The sequence below is a fragment of the Gavia stellata genome, chromosome 3 (genome assembly GCF_030936135.1).
Source record: "Gavia stellata isolate bGavSte3 chromosome 3, bGavSte3.hap2, whole genome shotgun sequence".
In the NCBI taxonomy this organism is placed as follows: Eukaryota; Metazoa; Chordata; class Aves; order Gaviiformes; family Gaviidae; genus Gavia; species Gavia stellata.
Genome location: NC_082596.1, coordinates 77,709,884 through 77,732,130, shown reverse-complemented (window position 1 = coordinate 77,732,130; position 22,247 = coordinate 77,709,884). Strand labels below are relative to the sequence as shown.

At 35.9% G+C, this 22,247-nt stretch overlaps 1 protein-coding gene across 1 annotated transcript in view; it reads left to right on the top strand.

Moving 5' to 3' along the window:
- ABCA13 (ATP binding cassette subfamily A member 13) overlaps window positions 1-22,247 on the top strand; it is a 203,041-nt gene that overhangs the window by 56,404 nt on the left and 124,390 nt on the right. The window contains exons 17-22 of the mRNA XM_059815467.1: window positions 719-913; window positions 2,897-3,061; window positions 8,709-8,886; window positions 11,127-11,266; window positions 16,570-16,683; window positions 17,919-18,009. Coding sequence (XP_059671450.1) covers window positions 719-913; window positions 2,897-3,061; window positions 8,709-8,886; window positions 11,127-11,266; window positions 16,570-16,683; window positions 17,919-18,009 — 883 coding nt within the window. The remainder of the gene's footprint in view (window positions 1-718; window positions 914-2,896; window positions 3,062-8,708; window positions 8,887-11,126; window positions 11,267-16,569; window positions 16,684-17,918; window positions 18,010-22,247) is intronic.

Here is a 22,247-nt window from a genome sequence, read left to right as displayed (position 1 = left end):
CTCCGAACTTGTAATTTTTCTGGACTTGCTGACATTTGCTTTCTTTCAGGCATTTCAGGAGAAAGTGTAGCTAAGAACTTCTGAGATATCTGGGCTGAAAGCATTTGTCTTTTGATGTGACATTTTTGTAGGAAGAAACAAGCCATCATTACCCAAGGAGTTTTTATTGCAGTCTTGCCCAAAGTCTGCTTAGGCATTTGTCCCTTCGTGCATTATTAAATGATAACGCTTCACAGGAGTGTTGAACTGAGAAATGTGAGCTCAGAGTGAACATTGTACCATATAGGCATCCCTAAGTGTTAAATTTGTGTATCCTCTGAAAGAAGGAGGGTCCATAGTGTTTGATTTTAGTGATTCATACATCTGGACTTTGATCTTTAGGTGTTTCTGCAACAAAGGTGTGTATCTTCTAGAACGGGTATGTTCAGCGTTGTAAATATGCCTGCTTATGGTATGAATGCTCACAGAATGAACGATTGACCCATTCACAAATGAAAGTAAATCTTTATAAGAAAAATACTTCATCTCTTTATATGTACATAGAATATAAAGTAAGAACATACCAATCTCATATAGAGCTGCATAGTTAATTATTTCAGGTCTGTTGATGACTGCAAATTGTCATGTTACTGTGACACAAATTCTCACCCTATTGACTATAAAAGAAGGTGATGCATTTCAGGAAGAAAAAATTTTTAATACGTACACATTATGATAGGTTTTTTACAGTGCCTTTGTGATAGCTTTAACTGGAAGATGTGATGAAGAAGTACTTAGCCTGCTGCTAAAGCTACCTGAAAACAGTAAAACTTCCCTGGTAGTGGAAGAACTATGTTCTTTACCAGCACTGGACTTATATACCATGTTTGTACTGACCATACAGAATTTGAACTTACGTCGTATAATTTACAAGGTAAGATGGGAAAAAAGCATTCAGTTCCTATGTTTTTCTTTTGAAGGTAGTCTAAAGCAGGCAGGTAGATAAATGAATAATTCTATTGTTTCTTCAGATATTCTTTCTCTGTGGAAGCAAACACAACAGCTGAAGAATGGGGTTGGTAGATGCTACTGTATTCCATTTCTTACTTCCTCAGGAAAATTATCACTGAGGAGTTAATTATGAAAGCTTTAGAGAAAATACAGGAGGTCGAAGATGTAGTTTTATTAATCTTTAGCAGAGTTTGCAGTTCATGCAATTAGTCACTTCCTAATTTGTGAGTGTGGAAGACTGATCTGGCATCATTGGAACTAAAACAAGCATACAAGCTCACATTACAAGAATTACAAAATTATTTTCTAGGAAAAATTCATAGCACTCTGGAATACATTTTATTTGCTGTAGAAATCATGTTGGCAATTCAGGTGGCTCCTTCATGAAGGAGCTTTTCCAGCTCTCAGGATGAGTCTCTCTATAAGGGCAAACCTCCTGCATTTTATATGACCTAATTCAAATGACTTTGGCAAGAATAATACAGTGCCAAAACTATAATGAAGGGGATGCAGAAGTCTGTAGCAAAACTGTGTTATCAGTACAAGTGCAGATAATCTGGGATCCAGTGTGGGTTTTCACTGAGATAATATTTTTACTTGTAAGAGCATAATTATTGGATGGGATTTCTGATAGCAGACATTTATTTCAGTTCTTCTGGGGTAATTGATTGACAGAACATAAAATGTTGTAAGTATAAATAGTTGAAAAATAGTTATAACATTGGAAGGAAGAATATTTTGTTCTAAAGGCGTAGATGTCAGGTTATATTCTGGATGCTGCATGCACAGTTAAACAAGTTGGCCACACACTTAAAAACAAGACAATTTCCTGGAATAGGTTAAGATACCAGAGGGAAAAGAAAAGATTTCTACTTTCTGAATTATCTGCCAACCTAGAGGGGGGGGGGAAAAAAACAAACAGTGCTTATTCTGATGGGCTTTTTTACTGAACCTGACTGAAGCATAATGTATTCCTAGCAAAGAATAAAAAAATGTCAGATCATCCTAAATTATTATGGAAGTTTTGCTAATTTTTTAACTGAATAAGATTTTTTTTTTACAGTTTCTTTTTTTATGTGTAAAAGCAGGTGAAGACTGGGAAGAAAATTGAACACAGACATTGTCATAGTAGGGAGTCAAATAAAGGTGGATAAAATAAAGATAATCAGAGGAAGCAGCTGAAAGTATATAATGAGATTATATTGTTTTTATTATCATGCATAGGCAGGTAACAATGAATTAGTTTGTATTAACATATCATCTAAATAACCTTTAAAAGCAACAGAAATATAGAGAAAATTCATAATGCCAAAACTTGCATGGTGGAAACAGCAAACAGCCAACTGAACTTTAGTCAAGTAGGGAATGAAATGCACACAATTATTTTAGGTAAAAGGCAGTGCATATGAAAAATGCAAAGGGAGGAACAGTGTGACAGGAAAGTTTGTTGTCTACTATGATTCTTAAAGCAACTAAAGTGGTTGCTAGATTTAATTTAACTTAACGAATTATTTTTAAAATATTAGACTGTTGCATTGAGCATCTTGAACCTGTTGAAGGAAAAGTTGTCATTTACACTGAATTCCAAGGGGGCAGGAAGTTGCAGATCCCATTAGCATCTTGGGTAGGAGAGCTCGCTTCAGCTTGACAGGAATAAATATGTTCTCTGGTTTTTAATTCCTGATTTGTCATAGGCCAGTTCTAACATTACCAGAGAATTTTTCCTTAGCTGAATTTGAGAGTAACTGGGGAGTTTATACTAAAAGGAGTTTTGTTAAAAATGGTTTGCAGGAACATTGTATAATCAGTTTTAGAAAAAGACTGAATAATTTTGAGTGTTTAATTGAAAGGTTAAAATTTGTTTCTAATTGGAATTTATTGTTGTGATTTTTCCTTCTTTTCCAAGATTAAGATACCATCTGAGATAGGCAATGTACTAAACATGCTACTGGATGTAGTTTCTAGTATCAGCTCTCTTCTCAATAAAGCCCACCATGTCATGGAAAACCTTCCAGTGTTCCTCCAAAGAATTCAAAATATTGGCGTGCTTGACATCTCTGCATTGCGGCAGGTATGTGTATGATTTCAATATGCAAATTTAATTCCCATCTTGAGGTGCTTTGTTAGGGATGTGTGCTTAGCAAGGAGGAACACTAATAGAAATTGTGTCCTAGAAAGTTGTGAACTTAGAGAAAAGAGAGTCCATAGACCCTAGGAAGATTCATTTGGTCTCTTTCAAGCACTCTGGTAATTTTGAGACTATCGATGTGTTGTATCTGTCATCTCTTTTTTCATTAACTTATAAGATCATAGCCTAAGTTAACATGGTGTTAGGCTACTGATTAATAATAGCATGTATTATGTATGATTTGGAGATAGCCATGCCTTTTCTGCCAATGTTGTGGTTTTTTTGATGAGCAAACTATTACTTCGTTTATAAGAAATGGCTTTGCTTTTTTAAAGGATAAGATTTCAAGCTAGCATGTGCAGTTCTTGTATCTGCCATAGGTTTCTGGTTTTGTCACTTAAGGTTTTTGTGTGATAGTTGTGCTTGGCATTTGAAAAAGAGCGGCATGGGGTGTGAGTGAGGATATTTCTTTTGTCCCTGCCTTTAAGGGCAGTTGCTGGCTGCGCATCTATACAGCTAGTGCAGTGGCAGATCTAGTGTTAAATACATCAGAAAAAAGATTTCTGTTTTTAAGCAGGGTTCAATTCCATAAGAAGACCGGTTGACCCCTATGGCATTACCTTCTGGATTTGCTGTTCTCTGTGGAAAGTTTAGGATTGAATCTGGTTCTAAAATTGCAAAGCGCTAAAAGATCCTTCAGTAGTAAACAGTACAAACTGGTTTGTGACTACAGTACAGAGTAAACACTGTCTTAAATACTGTTTTCCCTACTGATATGGATCTTTCTCAAGTTCTTCTGATCTGTGTGACAAAGAGACATGTAAAATGCTGTTCTGTGCATGTTAGTTTTGTTTTTGAGCCTCGCTTCTTTGGGGTGGCTCTTTGGCTGCCACAATGATCGGTGGCTTTCATCAGATGCTTACATTTTTTTCTGCTTTCTTTAAACTAGTTCTATTTGTGTCAGGCCTTCCTTTGAACAAATGAAGTATTCTTTTTGGAGTGAAAACCCAAAGTTGCTTATTTGATGGCAGAACCTCTTAAAAGGTCCTGTTCAAAAAAAGTTTATAAAGGAACAAATCGAACAGCAGAGGGCCATCTGGTCACGGTTTTACTCTTTGCTCCATGGCAACCCACATTATCCTGTAATACACCATAGGTTTAACCTTGGAATTTTTGTTCCTTTTTACATCTTACCTTTTTTGGTCACTTTTTCTGACACAATCTTTATTTTCTTAGTTTTTGTTAATTCCTTTTTTCTTGAGAAATTGCTGTTTGTTTTTGTCACCTAATAATTTGTGGAGGACGAAACAATTTGGTGCCTGTCTTTTGTTAATAAATTAGATGTTTGATGTTTTGAAGGGCTGCTCTGTCTCTGTCACTTTTCTTCAATTTGTAGACTAGTAAATGTTGTTTATTTTTAAGTACCCTTTCCTTTTCAGGTTTTTTTCTACTTTTTTTCTACTTTGCAATAATACCTTTGATTATTTTGTTTGCTTCTTTTCTATAGTGGCCAAACTTGTGCTACTGAATAAGTGTGCTACTGAAGTGGAGATATTGCTTACACACTTTCCTCCTTAAATAGTTTCTTCTATTTCCAAAAAAGTCCATCCTTCTGGATTTTTATTTTCATGATAACCAGCAACAAGTAGTTCAGTGACCTAGGAAGATTACCAAATAAAGTATGTAGGTTTTTTAAAGTAAAAATATGTGAACCTTCAGCATAGAGTAAGAAAGATTGTCTCCTTCATTAACTTGTAACTGAAAAAGTTATTTTGGAGTTGATTTTAAAAAAATACTTAATTACTTCTATAATGAAAGAGGTAATAAAGTAATTGTCAATTATGCACGTGGATTTTTGTCTGAAAGACAAAATGTAAAGCAAGAAATATCTGTAAAATGTAAAGTTGAATTGGTGTGCTACATATTGTGTAATAAAAGATGATGTAAAAACTCAATATCTGCCAGTCAGTAGTAATTGCAATACAGAGCCATGTTCTACTGGTAACAACATTGAGTGAATGGCTAACTCCCTGAGGAAATACACTGCTGATTTCGATTATGATTTTTGCTTGTTTGTTTGCTGTTTGAAATTATTCACTTATATTTCCATGGCTAATTTTTTTTTATGTTTGTCATTCATGAATAGCTAAGCTGGAGGGGACTTGCTGAGTTACTGAATGCTGTCAGCTGTGAAAAGTGCCCTCATTCTCTAATCCCTCCACTAACTTGAACAAGTTCTCTGTTAAAACTATCATTACTGAAAAGTCTTTTGGTGTTATAAATGTATAAAATTCTGACTTAAGTTTATCCATGGCTAGTATGTTTACTCTCGTATCAAAAATGTTCTGTATCTTTTATAACTTCTCTGACTTGCCCATGTGTTTGTGGAAGGCCAGTAATGGTCCTTCTCTGTTTTGATAGGTTAAATAGATTTATTTTAGTATTTGTTTTGTTTGTTTTAGTTTTTTTTTTTCTTTTATAAAAGGTTCTTCATTGTCTCAGACTTCCTAGTGTCATCTTCGCATGCTGTCTTAAGGTTAATCTTGAGTGTTGGGAACAAGGAATGTGTACAGTCTTTGAGGGGAATTATGGCTGATGACTCTTGTAGTTCTGCTTATTCTTGTCTATACCTACTAAAATGACTTTCTTAATCTTGCATTCACCTTTTTCATAAGCTGCATATGTTTTTCTCTCTTACTTGATCAAGGATCAGGGATGTACCCAGTTAAGCTCCAATTTATAACAGCATCTCATGATTTCAGTTGATAAATAATGTTTTGCACTGGTTATCTTTATATTCAATTTACTTCAATTCAGGTAATTGGTTTCTTACCATAGCACATTCTGATCTTCTTTTCTCCTGCAATGCCTTCTGGTATTAAATTATAGACAAATTCAAGTAATTTGCTTCTTTCAGGGCTAAAAAGCTTATCATAGTGGACCTAAGATCAGTCTCACAGTATTAACACTAGTAACTTCTTTGTGATCCAGTGTTCTCTTTCCTTTTAACAGGGTCCCTGCAATATCTTATTAACATCATTTTTTACCCACCACATAGTTATTGGATTAATGCTGATTAATATTTTCTAGGACAAGAACATCAATTGGTTCTTAGATTTCACCTAGTTTAGAAATAGCATATGTCTTTTTTGGGAAAAAGCACTTGCCTGCCCACATAAATATATTGGTCTGGAATGATAATTTGATAATGCACTAAATCCTACTCCTCACATACTTTTTGTCTTTAACTGCTCCCCACTTTAAAATTTATTGTGTATCTTGCCCTATTAAATATCACAATGAGATATCCATTACTTCCTGGAGCATTTATGTCACTCGTTCTTGAGTATAGATGAATTTCTACTTTTCATTCAAATATTGCCATCTAAATTTGATAGGCTTCTGAAAAAATAATTTAACCAAATCAGGAAGTTTGCCATTTTTTTCCCTGATTCTGTCAATTTCAGTACAGTAAAGACTTTGTTTTATTTATGGCTCTACCCAGAAGTAGGAATACCTATTTCTCTCCATTTGTTTCCTTTAGCCTTTTGGCTTCATCAAATCTTGAATTATCTTTAACCTCCTTGTAGTTTTCCAGGAAAATGGTTTGGTTTTTTTCTGTCCCTTAATGTAACGATTCTGAATTTATTTTAGTTTTATGTGCAAGCTGTAACCTGGCTTGACTTTTAGGTTTCTTTTGTTGAATAGCTGATATTTCTACTCCACATGAATTTGTTTCTATTCATAACATTTTCTTTTAAGCATACAGCTGTCCAATTAGTTCAGAAGCCCCTATGCTATGAAGTTTTTGCCCCCATTTGAGAATCCAGTTTCAAATAGCTTTTTAATCTTCAACACCAGCCTTCTTCCATGAATTTGTTGGAGCAACTGGCTTGACTGATTACTTTGTTTGTAGGAGGCTGCTTGTTTGGATCCATCAGGCTTGATTACAGACCTACTTCAACTAGTTTAAACTAGAAAAACTGGATCAAAGATAACTTTTTGTGGACATCCATCCTATATAGTTCTTCCACTTTATGAAAGCCAAATTTTAGGAAACATATCTTATTGAGTCAGTGGATATTTAGTTGAAAGACAGTCTGTCTGTTGGTGCAGCTTACCGCATAAATATTCATTATTTGAATTTCAAGTTATTTTGATTTGAACCAGAATTAATTAGCAAGTCTGTGCTCTTTGACTGAAATAAGCATCATTTATCCTTCTAGTGCAAATAGTCACCATAATAAGGATTCAAAACCACTTTTATTCGGCATTGTGCATAAAGCTTATTTCTCTAGTAAAGTCCATGCCTGCAGATTCATTCAAGACCTGTAGATGATGGTATTATGAAATCTGGATATTATTTACTGTGCTGTATGCCGAAACTGTATGCAAAAAGTCAGATTTTGGGAGCAGCCAACACTGAGTTTTAAATAACACTTTCTAGTATTCCTCCAGAATTACTAAAGAAGCACCTGGCACTTCAGTAAATGCATTGATCAGGATAAACTGTTTCTAGCAGCACAATCTGTAAATTGTCTTTGATTTATTTCTTATGTAAAGTGCTGTACTACTTTAAAAATTGACTCTTCTGTTTAAAAAAAAATTCCAAAGATAAAATGCTAATTTATTTCAGTGTCAAATGTGTTTGGTTGACATATCACAGTCTTTTTTCTATTTGCCAGTTGTGCAGTATTCAAATGATATCTGATAGTCTAGTTATGTTTTTCTTGACAAGCATCTGCAATAGTAATGAGTATCAGGTGGGCCAATGCATCCTTTAGTTATACTCTAGCAGCACATTGCCTTGCAGTTCTGCCCTCTCTTAGAACTGCGCACGTCTACAGCCTTCCATGTTATTTGAAAAATGGAGCTGCACAGAGAAAGCTGGTTTTCTTTTCTTTTTCTTTCTTTTTTTTTTTTTTTTTTGAATGTGGTGAATGGTGGCACTTAAACCATAAAAGCAGTCAGATTGCTCTCCTCATTAGACGTATGCTAGTCATGAGCAAAGGGCATTAATAAATGCTGGTATGACTCAAGATGTGCAAAAACTAGAAGCATATCTAACAAGTTAAAAGATGTACTTGAAAAATAGACTTTTAGGGCACATGCACTTGAATATTTTTTTTTCTCTTCTTAGCAACTATTTTCACTGCAAAAATTCATATGCAAAAAGGTTTTGGTTGTTTCTGTTGTCTTTGTGACACAGGAGTAATCTACCAGAAGAGTAGACTTCGTGAAAACTGACACTGTAATGAAGGAATATGTAGTCCAGTTGTCTTGATATTTTCATTCCTTTTCTGCCTAACCAATACACAGTATTTTTCAAAGTTTAATGTAGTATATTGTACTACTGTCTTTCATTGAGTAACCTGGCAATTAAAACTGCACTACCGTTTTTCCCCTCCCCATGATAAAGGTGATCAGGAGAACAGAAAAGAGCACAGCATGCCCTCATTCTTGTAGGCAGTTTCAGCAGTCTAATTTTGTCAATCTCCTTGGATGTCAATATTGAGAGAACACAAGGGCTACTCCCTGAAGCTACTAAAAGCAACTTTGATTCATCTGTATTTCTGTTTCCTTGTTCTAGTTCTTGCAAGGTAGGCAGTTCAGAAGTTCAGCTGTTGGATCCCTGGAGTCTGTAATCAAGGCAGTGTGTAAAGAAGAATCTTCATTTTTCAGCAATGCAAACCTGTTCGTCGACATGCCCAGAATCATGGGACTCTTGGAGGACAATATGGTAAAATATGGCATTCCTGAAGACACAAGTAAGAAAAACTATCAATCAGAAGTTGCATGTATGCATTCAGAGTTTAGAGAAGTTTTTCCCTCTTAAATGGAAATGTTTATATACCAGCTGACATCTCAGTTGACACTCTAATCTTGAGCACAAGGGTTGATCAATAAAAGTTTTATGGCTATGAGTTAATTGTGGATGAGACACAAGTGATTCTGGTTGCTTTCTATCTTTGCAAATAATAAATAAGAATATTCCTATCTTAGAGACATATTTATTAGAATTTTTAAAGCACTTAGTATTAAAAATATATGTTTGAGATACAACATTGAGAATTTATTGCTGCATGCCTTTTTTCTGTGAACACAAATCTGTGGTATTATTGTGCAGTGAAATACAGAAGCCATCTGGATAAAATACGTGTTTTAATAATTGATATTCCTATTCACTTTATCAAGTGCCCAGAAAATCTTTTAGCTCTTATGTAATTTCATCTTTGCTCCCTTTCCTCAATATACATTTGAGTTACCCTGAATAATTTTAATATTGTTAATAACCTTGTTAGTGCCTCAGTGGCCCTGTGCAAGAGAAGAATAGTGATAGAGTGTCACTAGGGAAGGATCTGTGACTGTGAATCATGGTTCTATCATCTGTCAGTTTCTACAGCCAGAAGCTGACTCTGGCTTGGCTGGGACCCTTGGGAGGGAGCCAGAGCTCTGCCCTAGCCTTCTTCACTTGTGTGTGGGAGAGCAGTAAGCAGGCAGCTCTGCTTTTATTTCCTCTTTGAAGAATGGAGTTAGTAGGGTGGCTGATTTAGAGAGATTGTTTGGCGCTTAGTCTCTTTCAAAGCTGTTTAGGCCAGAAGCAGTATCTGTTTGTTAATGATTTTTTTTTTTTTAAAATATTGTCAGAACTCTGGTGTGTTGTGAGACATTTTACTTTAGGACCTTGAAATATCTTTAAAGCATCAGTTAGTTCGAGCATTCCTATGAGTGAATTAATACTTTTTCCCATATTTTACAGATTGGTAAATAAGGCAATGGAAAAAGAAAATAAAAAAAATTATATGAGGCCACAGAAACTTGATTTGTACTCCTTCACAATGATTAACTTGTGTGTATTTTGTGTACCAGACACTTGACAATGACTTTCTGAAAATCACAGCAAACTCAGATTAGCAAGTCTTCTGTGTCTTTAGCATATTGATGTTTCTGACTGGCCAACTTGGAGCCTCTTAATTCTTTGCTGTCATTTAGCAATGATCGTGTTTAGTAATGATTGTTTCCTTGAAGAAAGTAAAAGTTTGGGCAAAGAACTGGGTGTTCTTAGTGATACATTTTTGACACTTGTTTCTTTAACTTCTGACAGGAGTTTCAATGTTTTTGGCCTGGTTTTCCATTATGTACAATAATTTGTCTTCCTTGAGGAGTTAATGACATTATTTAATACTTCCTCACAGCATTGGAAATGGGATATTTCTAAATCCACTCATAGTAAATAATAAAAACCCCCAAAACACACGAGCTGGGCATAAAAACCTAAATGTTTCTCAAAGGAAACTCATTGTCTTTACTTCAGTGCAAGTGCAGTGGGATGTCTTGGAAGCTATTCCTTGGATCCTAGTTCTGAAGGACATACACCCTAATGTATTAATAGCCCCATCTGATGTAGGAACATGTTTTTTGGTTAAGTGAACTGGTTAGATTTTTCAAATCAAGAAGTTTAAGTGTCATGCCAGTTTTTTTCCTATATTTTTGGTAGGTTCTTATGAAATTATACAAATAAAAAAGTCTGTATTTGTGAAGGAATTTGTGTATTCCTACTTCTTTCTTAAGTGGGAATAGAAAGCTACAGAACAACTGAGGGTGTGGAGTGAGTCTGGCTCTTTTAAGGTGACTTTTCCCTCAGCATTCATTTTGTGGGCAGAGGTTTTGCATGTGTCCTTCCTCTCTGAAATGCACTAATGTAACGTTTAGGATAGATGGGGTTCACAGGCTGCTTTTCACAAATGTGAGAAGCTTTTTGGATTCTCATTCTTTTTTTCTTGTCTAATGTTCAGAGTTCTGCATCCTCAACACTATCATAGACTGTGGTTAAACAATTTATATTCAGGGACCTGTAGTGATTTCTTAGTGGCCGCTGGATGGTATTTGGCATGGTGCTGTGGCAGATCCTAAATTAAGACTCAAGCTTTTCTTTGAATTAAAAAACTAGTAATAATCCAGTACTGTGTTGTCTCTCTTAAATGTGTGTCTGTCTTTGTTTTTGCAGCTCCATTTTGCCTGAAGCTTTATCAGGAGATTTTGCAGTCTTCTAATGGGGTTTTGCTATGGACTTTCCTGAAACCTTTATTACATGGGAAGATACTGTACAATTCAAACATCAACATGATTGACCTGGTGATGGAGAAGGTGAGTATCAAAAGAAACACTATTTCTGTTTATTGATTTTGTCTTTGTACTTCATTTTAAAGGTCCACTTCTTTCAGGGTAGGTAGAAGCAATTGGGTAATTGCCTTTCAGAAAACTGGATCCACCCTGCCCCTTGAGTTCTCATCTTGTTCCCACTTTAAGCTTAATATTTCTCTTGACTTTTATCCTACTTGTTACAGTGGTTTCACCTCAGTGTGAAAAGCAGAATTTTGTTCAAAGTCCCTTAAACCTTGTACAGGAAGATTAAAAAGAACACATTAGAAGTGTCGTGTGAATCAACGTGTAGGATATACGTATTCCAAGTGAGCTTTTGCCCTCAACATTTTCTCATGATAGGAACTCTAATGGGGCAGCATAGGGACCTGTGGGGAAGGGACATCCCAGAAACGAAAGCCTGTTCTGAGGGAGTCACTGAGCTGTGTTTAAAAAAAACCCCAAAAACAACCAAACAAAAAAAACCAACGTACAGTGCATCCTTCCTGATTATGTTTCAAACACCACTAGTATGAATGACCAGCAGTAGCTGAGCTGCCATGTGTGTGAACGCTGATGACTTGTTATCACTCAACAGTTTTACTGTCTCTGCAGTTTTGATATCGTGGGTGCTCTGTCTTGAGCGTGATTATCTACAATGACATGTTTATTCATGACTAGCTTTGAGGAACTTCTGTAAGAGGAGAACTGATGACTTTTTTAAAATATATATTAGAGTTCTGTGCAAATTTTGCATTTATCTTACAAATATGATTTTTATCCTGGAATATTACTTATTGCAAGAATGGTACTTTAGGTTAATTTAAAAATCTAGAAAAAAGCATTACTGCTTGTACATGTTACACAAAAAGACTGTAGTAACTTAAAATGTGATGGTAACTATTTTTCATGTAAATGGGTACAGTGTGGTATTCTGACTTATGCTCTAAAAAGACAGTAAAAAAACCTAAGCCAAAAAGCACATACTAGATAGCAGATACTAGGTAATTTTATAGTTTCTGCTCTGAATTGGAAATAAGGTTTCAGTGATTTCGTATTTTGAAGTTAAATAACTTAATTTGGGCAACAGGCCACCTCTGGAGTTAAGTATAATTAATTTAAAATTTTTAATCGGCTAAAAATGAAGCTGGTCTTGATGTTTATAGATGGAAAAAGAATGAGTTGTAAGAAATTATAAAAATTCCAAATTGTTTTGAATACATAATTATATTCTATGTTACAGTGATTTAAAATAGTGATTTATATTCTATGTTATAGTGATTTAAAATAATGCACTTAAGACATTTTGACACTATTTTGCCAATTAATGTGCCAAGACCACATTCTTAAAAGCATCTGTAAGAAAGATAAATCTCCTGATATATGTTGTGTTCCCCTACAGATCTTTTAGCAAAATCAAGACTGAGTAATACACTTCAGAATGAAGTTTGCTTGTGTTCTTTTTTTTTTTTTTTTTTTTTTTTTTTTAAAATGCTCTGGAACAACACAAAGATTCTGGTAGATGCCTCTAGCACAATCCCTCATCCTCATTATGTATTCTCAAGCTCACAAAAGTTCCGTCAGCTTATTCAGGAATCTGTGTAAATACACCCCCACCCTTCCCCCAAACCTGTAGTTCTAACAAGCAATTATGAATGTGTATCTGTTTATGTGTAATTATGAAAGTAGTAGGAAAGTTTCTTCAACAATTTTTTCATTTGTTTTATTACAGAAGCCTATCAGAAGCCTTGAACAGAAACAAAATTTAAATGCAAAATATTGTCCCAGGTATCTTGAACACAGCTACTAAAAACTGACCCTGTAGCCCTTATACAGCCAAATCTCCTACTAAAATTGGAACAGAGGTTCTAATTTCCTTTAGACTATGTGACCACATGGCAGCTATTTACTAGAAGAAGAAAGTAGAGTGTTAAGGCTAACAAAAACATTGATGTTTGTATACTAAGATATATTCTGTAATTTTTTCACATGGACTATTTTGTTTCAAGACTGTGTAATTGACCATTCTTTGATAAATTGTGAGGTTGCTGGTTTTTACCTTCCAAGAATTCAACAGTTCTAATGTGTAGAATAACAGTGACCATCACAGATACAGGCTGCATTGCTGACTGAGGGCAAAACATTTCAGTGACAACAACTGGCATCCAGGAGTTTGATGTCTTTGATCCTTGCTTTCACAGCTGAACTTTTTGCCACTGATGACCTGATCTTATGAAAGTAATTCTTATTTCAAAAGATTCTCAGAGTTGATCTTACATTAAGGCAATCACATTAGGACAACTTTGTGCTATTTCTTTGTAACTGGAACAGCCAGAATATATATATATATATAAAAAAACAAATGTAGCAAGACAATTGAGAAATGAAAGAAAGAAAACTAGTCTAGCAAATGCATTAATTTCAGTTTCCTGCCTTTTTATCTAGTATAATTAGAAAAATTGATAATGATTACTCTAAACCTACATATCCTGTCTGGCTTTACATAAGCACACTTGACTTGTCAGCCTGTTGAAAGATGTCATTATAAAAACAGTTCAATAAGCTCAAAATAACATTTTTATTTATTTTTGCATTAGGAAGAGGCTTAGATGTATTCAATCCAGACAGGACCATAGTTGATATTGAAGACTGTAATTTTAATCAAAGGTAATATCCAGCCTAGGTGCTATAAAGACTATTTTAATGAATCTTCATTGATCAGGAAGAAGAGAACTTGAAGAGAATTTCTATTAAACATTAAAGTCCAGCTAGTCATTAGCATACAAACTTACAGGAGTTGCTTTACCATGTAAGATTAAGCATTCATCTTGCCCTAGGTTCTGATTCCTACTATAATCAGTAAAAGCTGTATAGGGAGGAACTGAAGAACATGTCAGTAAAGTTATATTCCCCCCAAATACTGTCCCAACTTCCAAAAACTTAAGGGTCAGGCTTGCCAGGACTTTACTGCTATAATTTGTCCACTTGCTTTTTGAGGTTATATAAACTCTTAATATTCATAGTGCCTGCGGTGAGATGTTCTGCATCAACAACTTCTTCCTCACTTGCTTGTTCTTCAACTTCAGCTGAGGCAATTTCTTTTTTAAAATCCTGTGTTTGTATCTCCCAACTATATTTATTTCTATTCTCTATTTCCACTACTACTCTTTTTTGTAATTTATTATTATTATCATTATTAAAGAAAAATTAAAATTTGCTTAGTACAGATTTCAGAATTATTAGTCTGTAGTCCCCTGGTTCCCCTAGCATCTTTTTTATGAATAGCATTGCATTTGTTATTTTCCTGTTCCCTGATAACAAGGGAATTTTATTCAGGAGGTTACACTACAGTGAGTACTTCAACTATTTAATCCTTGAGCACTCTGAGAATTCTTGGCTGGATGTTATCTTGTCCTGGAAACTACTTAATCTTCATTTTGTTAAATTGTATAATCATTTTTTACTGCTGCCTCAATTTAAGACAGATTCTCTAAAGTGTTCTCCATGTAGAAGGCTTCTGACACAGGAACTTCCCAAAGGCCTACTGTGGTGAACGAGAAAGAAAAAAAATAATGAACAAAATAGTTTTTTTCCTAGCCTTTCTTGTTTTCTTATTTGGATGTAACTTTAATTTTTGAAAGGGGTGTTTTTTAATACCTTCCTGCTGTGTAGTGTATGTGCACGCATATGGTCTTTCTCAAATCTTTTTTTGATAGGCAATATATATTTGTTCACTTTCCTCTACGCCGCCTTAAATAGTCTCTGTACCTCCTGCACACAACTTACCCCTTTGCTGCTTTTAATTTCTTTCAAATAAGCTTCTACATTATATAATGTTCATCTTTTCCAAAAATCCATGTTGCTGCAGTAACTTTTTTATTGTTGGTGTAAGGAGGTTGAATACATCCACGTTACAGTTACTGTAGCTCTTTGAAAGTGACTTCAGCAAAAAAAAAAAAAATCTTTTGCGCTGTTCAGAATTAAGTCAGGAAGTGTGAAGACCTGAGCTCTACTGAGCTCACCTCACAAGCTGCTTGATATAACAAATTCTAATGATGTCTGAAAATTTGATCTCCTTGGGTTCCAGTGTGACCTGTGCTTGCTCTGTACTGGGGAAATAGCAATCTCCCATTCTGGCTGTTTGCTACCCTTGCAGCCTTTCTGGTCTCCCTCAGCTTGTCACCATCGTGCCTGGACAGTGGATTACACGATCCTGATATTCAGGCCTGGGATTGCAGTCCATGAGGTTTCTGTGTTGCTGTTAACGGAAGAAATTGGGTTTGCTGATTTGACACCAAACTTCAGTTTAACATTTAGGGCTCCCTTTGAAAATGGAATGGGGTACGTCATAGAAGTTAAATGCACAAATTCTTTCAGGAAAATGAAATTATCTGCAAGGGTCTCTTTGGAGCCTTCTGTGCTACAAATGGGAAGAAAGAACCACCACAGATTGTTTTGCCATGTTGTGCTAGGAGTAGGATTTTGCAAAAGGCACTTAAAATACTATGGCAAAAATTGTGTACTTTCAGTAGGAATTATTGAAAAGAAGTGTGGTCCCAAATTAGAGTTTACAACTCATTGCAGACACTCTTTGCTGGGAAATGTCACAATCTCTGCCATAATAACAATGCTGGATTGTTCTTAAATGCACTTCTGTAACTGATAGCACCAATTTAAACAAAAAGATACTGCAGTATTTTCTAATCTTGTACACTTGTGACCTGTTTAAAACAGGCTGGAAAAAAAATGATGGTTGTTTGCTAGTGGCTGAGAGAGAAATTGTAGCTTATGTTTGACTGGGACAGAGAATATTTTGCTATACTTAAGTCTTCCTCTGCGAGAGTATTTTGAAATAAATTGATTGGTCAGTTGAATTTGTTCAGACCATGCTTCCAACTTTCATTTTTATTATACATTCAGCCAAAGTAGTTTGAATAAAAGACCCACAAGGTCTGCAAAGGCTTTCTTTTGAATATGTCCTAACTGTATTTTTTTTTTTTGGTCTTTCTGAAGCACCTCTATATCTGAAAGAACCATTATAAAATAAAGAGGTCTTTATGACACTTCAGGTAGGAAACATACATGCTGCAGGAAGACTTTTCTTTGATTTGCTTGGTATTCAGAGACTGCAACAAATACTTTTCATTTCTTAAGTAGAAAAAAGAAAACATGGATATTCTTACTGCTGACTATCAAAGTGAAATGGAAAGGAGTTGCAGAAGATCTGAAGCATTCCAGTTTTTCCTGTTTCTTAAGATTTGCTATGTGCAGTTTTTACTTCATTTGTCTCCATGTATTCTTTTTACCAGGCTAATTTCACTTTTGGTTTTGTGGAAAAGTTGAAGACTTATTCTGAGACATGGCTTACGATGTCTGAGGTTTTTAAAAGCAGTGGAAATGTCTTCACCGTCTCACGACTGCAGGTTGGTGAACTGTGGGAGGGCTTCCTGTTTTCCCATTATTTGCTATGTGATCTAGGCAGAATTTCTACACATGTAAAACTGTCCCTCTATCTGGCTTCAGGTTTAAAAAGAGCTGAAAAAGAGGCAGATTAGCTTTAGATTATGAGCCTACAGTGTGACACTGAGAAACTTCTGAGGTGAAAATACATAAAAGCAATGTTACCTCACCACATCCAGTATTACCAGGTAATAGGGCAAATAAAACAAGTAGGTACACCTACAATCTTTACACACTTAAAATACTTTCTGGAACTTGCTTGTTTATCACTTGCTTTTTCCAGCAATGTGTGCAACTGATAAAAAAAACCTGATGTGGGAAATATTGACTAAAACAGAAGAGCATTGCTGTTCCTGGGATTTTTCCCATTCTACATATTTGTGTCCTTTTTTTGCCCCCAATAAAATTTAGTTTTGCCATGTTTGACTTGTGAAAACACGTGTCGCTGTTACACTTTGGGAAAATAAGCAGAATCCTGTTATGGCCCATGCATATCAATTGAACTGTTACTTTTAAGTTCAATTAAAGAATGATACTAGTAATGATGCATTAGACTTGCAGATCCCAGGATGCTCTTGTAGAGCTAGTAATTTTTTTTCCCCCCTTAGAACTTGGCAAATGAGGTAAAGAAGTTAAAATAATGTAAAAGGAATTCCCAAATGCCAGTTTTTAAAAAATATTTATTTTACTTCTGTCAGCGCTAATAGTATAATAGCCCAAAAGTCTTGCAGCAGCAGACTTGCAAGGACATTAGAATGGACTCACAGTTAAAATATTTGCATTAAAGGAGGACAGTGATGTACAGCAATGGGGAATATATGTTCTGCTGTTTATTTGAAATGTGTGGAGTTAACCTGTTAAGAGGGGAAGACTGAAGGCATGGAGAGGCTAAGTGACTTCTCCAGTGTTACGCAGGAGGTCTTGATAATGGAATTGAACATGAATGCATATCACAGAATCACAGAATCACTAAGGTTGGAAAAGACCTGTATGATCATCAAGTCCAACCATCAACTAACACCACCATGCCCATTAAACCATGTCCCACAATGCCTCGTGCACACGTTCCTTGAACACCTCCAGTGATGGTGACTCCACCACTTTATATATGTATATGTATATTTTACGTACATATGTGTATTTTATATTTCTTTAGAGAAGATAAACCTGATGTAACATCTCATACTTTTCATTTTAGGAAACACTGCAAAACAATTTCATAAAGCACTTTATAGAAAGTAATTTGGATATTGACATGGAAAAACTCTTTAAAAAAATGGAAGTATATGGTATGTACATAAAAGTGCATGTACTCATTACCCTTATTATACTTTAAGTTGAACTTAGAACTATGTTCAGTTGAAGTTGAAAGTTTTACCTACTTAAATGATACTAAAGTACCAGACTTTAAGTTCTCCTCTTGAGTTAGTCTCAAGTATTTCTAATTGTCCTTTTTCTTCTGACTGGATAATTTGCATTTCAAAATATTGAAAGACTTCAAAAATCTGGTAACAAATCAGAAGTGGCAAACTGTCATGGGAGAGTTATAAACATAGGAGCAATACTTAAAAGGAGGGAAGGGAAAAGTAATCCTGGTAGCCACAGTTCCATTACATAGTAGTAAATTTTGAGGGAAATCTAGGTACTTTAAATGGAAATAAATAGAAAATGAGATCGGATACAGTGTGTTTAATCAAAAGCTGTCTGTATTTTTTTTTTTTTCTCCTTTTCTTGAGAATTAGTTGTGTGTGGTCTCCTTGAGCCTCAGAAAAGCCTGAGACACGGTTATAACCAGAGAGCAGCAAGGTTGGGCTCAGGTCAGTGGAGAGTAACCAGGTCAGACCCAGCCCTGGAAAGGCCAGGAGGGGCCATGGGGGTGATGCTGAGGCCAGGCCAGGATGTCACCCTGTGACCAGGGGTCTGGGCCCAGATCAGCAGGTTCATGGCCAGGTCCACAGCCAGGCTGTGATGTGGTGGGAGCTGCAGCCTGGGGCAGGCCCAGACACAGCTCTGTGCAGCTCTGATGGGAAAGGAGTGGCCCTGGCTCAGGTGTCTGCATGGGGCTGCCCAGCAGTGTCCCTCTGGGTCACCCTTGGCTGCACCCTTTCTGCATTGGTACTGAGCCCTGACAGCCAGACCTCCAGGAGTAGAGTATGTCCTCCAGGTCTGGATAGATATCCCAAGGGGAACAGTTTATAATGGAGGAGATGGGGATTATTATGAGCAATTTTGGGTGTACAGGGATTTAAGGAGGAGAAGAGAAAGGATTATGCTGGAAATTCAAGTTGCTTAAAGATTTGTAAGAATTTGATAATTGAAAATAATTCAATATGTCCTGCTGTCAGTAGGGTAGGTGCATGATGATTGAAATGGTTGCTGACATGTGCCAGAAGGAACTGTCCATACCAAAGCAGACTCTAATGTCATTTAAGAAAAGTTCATGATTTTGAGGACCAGAAAGAGAGAAAAGTGGGATAAAATGCAAAAACAGATAGTGTGACATCATGTACAAAGGGAACTGGGTGCTTCCTAGAGGAGGATAGTAGTAGAGAGGCCATATCTGTGCAGTTTGTTATCAGTGAGTGTTAGGGTAATTATGAGCCAGACACAAATCTGTTCCAGTCATTTGCTGGAGGAGGCAGTGACGAGCTCTCAGATGCCCTCATGAAGGGGCATGTGGCCCTCATTGCTGGAAAAAATGGGCTTTACAGAAATACAGCTTATTAAGTCTGCTCTACAGTTAAAGAATTAAGTCTAGAGCTAAAATAAAGAGATAAATGTATCTGAAGTGCAACTTTTATTGGATTTGGGTACCTGCCTCTAAGCAGGACATTGAAAAAATCCCCTGAAACTCCTGAGAGCTTGTAAATGATGAAGTGTATTCTCAGTCTTAAATTGTACTACTGCCCTGAGCTGGTGCTGTCATGGTTCATGTGAGCTGAAGTTCTTGGCTTTTCTTTTGCACACAGGATGTGAGGTTTAATTGAAACTGGCCTTGATTTGAAGGCTGTGTTTGAAGGCTAGGACTAGCTGCACACACTTTCACTAAGAAAAATGGCAAATGGTATTCAGAATTCAACCCAGAAAGTAAGAATCTGGGCTCAGTATCCTCCTTAGGTGAGGAACTCAAACTTGAATTAGCTATCTCTCAGGAAGATTTTCTTAACCACTGAACTGTAGGTCAGGCACAGCTCACCCCTCATGGTGAAGCTGGATCATAATACAACTGAAAAAACCCCCACAGTATCACACAATTGGAAAGATAGGAGGGAGGAAAGAGTAAGTGTCTTAACCCACAAGGCCTGCTGGAAACATAGCTGTCGCAATATATTAGTTGAGTAATAGATAGATGTTTGGCTCTAACACTGGGAACTACATGATAGGTTATGGGCAAACAGATATCAAGATCTCCAGAGTTATCAGGTCCATCTTCACTGTTGCAGACAACACCATCACAGAAATCTGTGCATGTGTTTCTCAAGTTTTAGCTTTTTTAACAAATCTAAGGACATTTGACAATATGTAATAAATTGTTAATAGTCTTGGATGGTGCATACAGGAAATAATTTAAGTAGAATGGCTTGTGAAACTAGAATTTCTTTGTTTTAATGGAATACAGTCAATAAAGTTAATATCATATAAAAAGTGAAAATCATTATGGGCTATAAATCACAACAGAATTTATGCCTTTGTGAAGCTGATCTGTCCAAAGTGCTAGAGCACTCTTCTGCATTTACACTTTGATTACACTTCTTTTTACAGATTCCCTTTATCATTTTTCTTTTTGAAAAATGACTGTGCCCTCTTATTTTTATGTTGGTTTTGTATATGATTTTTTGTTCATTTTATTAGTCTATAATCATGTGCAGTTGTTACTGTAAACCTCTGTTCTTATGGGTTTTTTTAAATTTCATTACTCTTATACTGCATCAGCTTTTTAGTCCTGTAATTATCTTGCTTGGATCCAATTAAAGTCTTAAATATATCCATACGTGTTTTTGGTTTTACCACTCACAATCTGTTTATTTCCATCCAATGCTCAAGTTTTCTAAAATCACCTAGTCTGTGTGATTGTGTTTTGTCTTCCAACTAAAGCAAATATTCCCTTGGTTTATTACATCTACACTCACCTTAAGCTGACTTCTAATTATGCTCAAATCCAATGTGCTTCTGTTTGTATCTTTTTTTACTTCTCTATAATGCTATAAAAATGGTTGACAGTCTTAGTGACATTCATGCTGCTGCTCCTGCTGGAAAGTGTCGCGGACACAGAGTGGATTGATGGAGAACTCTTCCAACCTCTCTATGCTATAAGACCTTGCAAAGTTATCAATTTCTGAAACTGTTTTACAGAGTTACTGTGTCAGTTTTACTCACATGGAACAAAGTAAATATTTAACGGAGGGCAGAAAAGTTTGTGGTTTTCTTTTTAAACCCTACTTTACTTTCTAAACTAGCTATATGTGGGCAAGGCAACTGTATTCCTCTATGCTTGCTTTCTGACCCAGCAATTTGTAGTAATTTCCTGGGTGTAACCGATTTTATGTAAACCCTGTCCCACTAGAGCTTGTGAGCTCCTTGCTGGGCACAGTCCTTACAAACTTCTCAAGAGGCACTGGGAGGCCGTTGTCCTGCAGGGTTTTTTTAGATTCTTGCTTGCCGAGTCTCTCTCTTGTCCTTCTGTGATTTCTCCCAGATGTGAAGTGTTTTTTCACTACCAAGCAATCTCCCTTATGGAGAGCTACATGTGACCTGGGATGTAACAGCCAGGGTAACAAAAAACAGGCAGCTTTCCTCCATACCACACCTCTGCTGCCCTCATTGTAATGAAACAGCTTTATGTGTATATAGAAAGCTGGATACAAATAGCTCTAACATCATCACTGAAAACTGTGACACTACCAAAACCACCTGATAACTAGAAACTTTATCCTAATTTCTGACCTAAATTAATTCATTGCAGGTTTATTCCAATTTAATCTTGCAACCTTTTACTTAAATAGCACTTCTACCTAGTAGATGTACACAAACCAGTTAAATTTCTTCCCGGTTACTTAATGATAGGTTAAACAAGCTAACTGGAAGACGAGTTGGTATGTAAAAAAATATGAAGAAGATAATAGCAAAAACAGATTTGCTGAGTTTTTTATTCATAATTGCTACATTTATGAATGGGAAAAATACAAGGTAGGCAATTCTATAGATCTTAATTCTAAAACTTTCCTGTGGGTTGTATCTGTTCATATATATATGTTATTTCTACGCTAGAGTACAGAAGTTCATGCACATTGTGAAAGACAATATTTTGCTTTCAGAAACATTTAAGTATGCCGTACTGCAAGAAAGTAGCAAGCTAGCTGGCATTCCTTATGCTAAAATATTCAATAGTTTTATTCATAAGAGAGAAGTTTTTTTAGTTAATTATTGATTTCAAATTAAGGTCTTTCAAAGATCAGCTGGTGAAGAGATCTCTGGTGATAATTTTTTTGTGTGTGTATATATAGGGCTATATATAAATACACACACC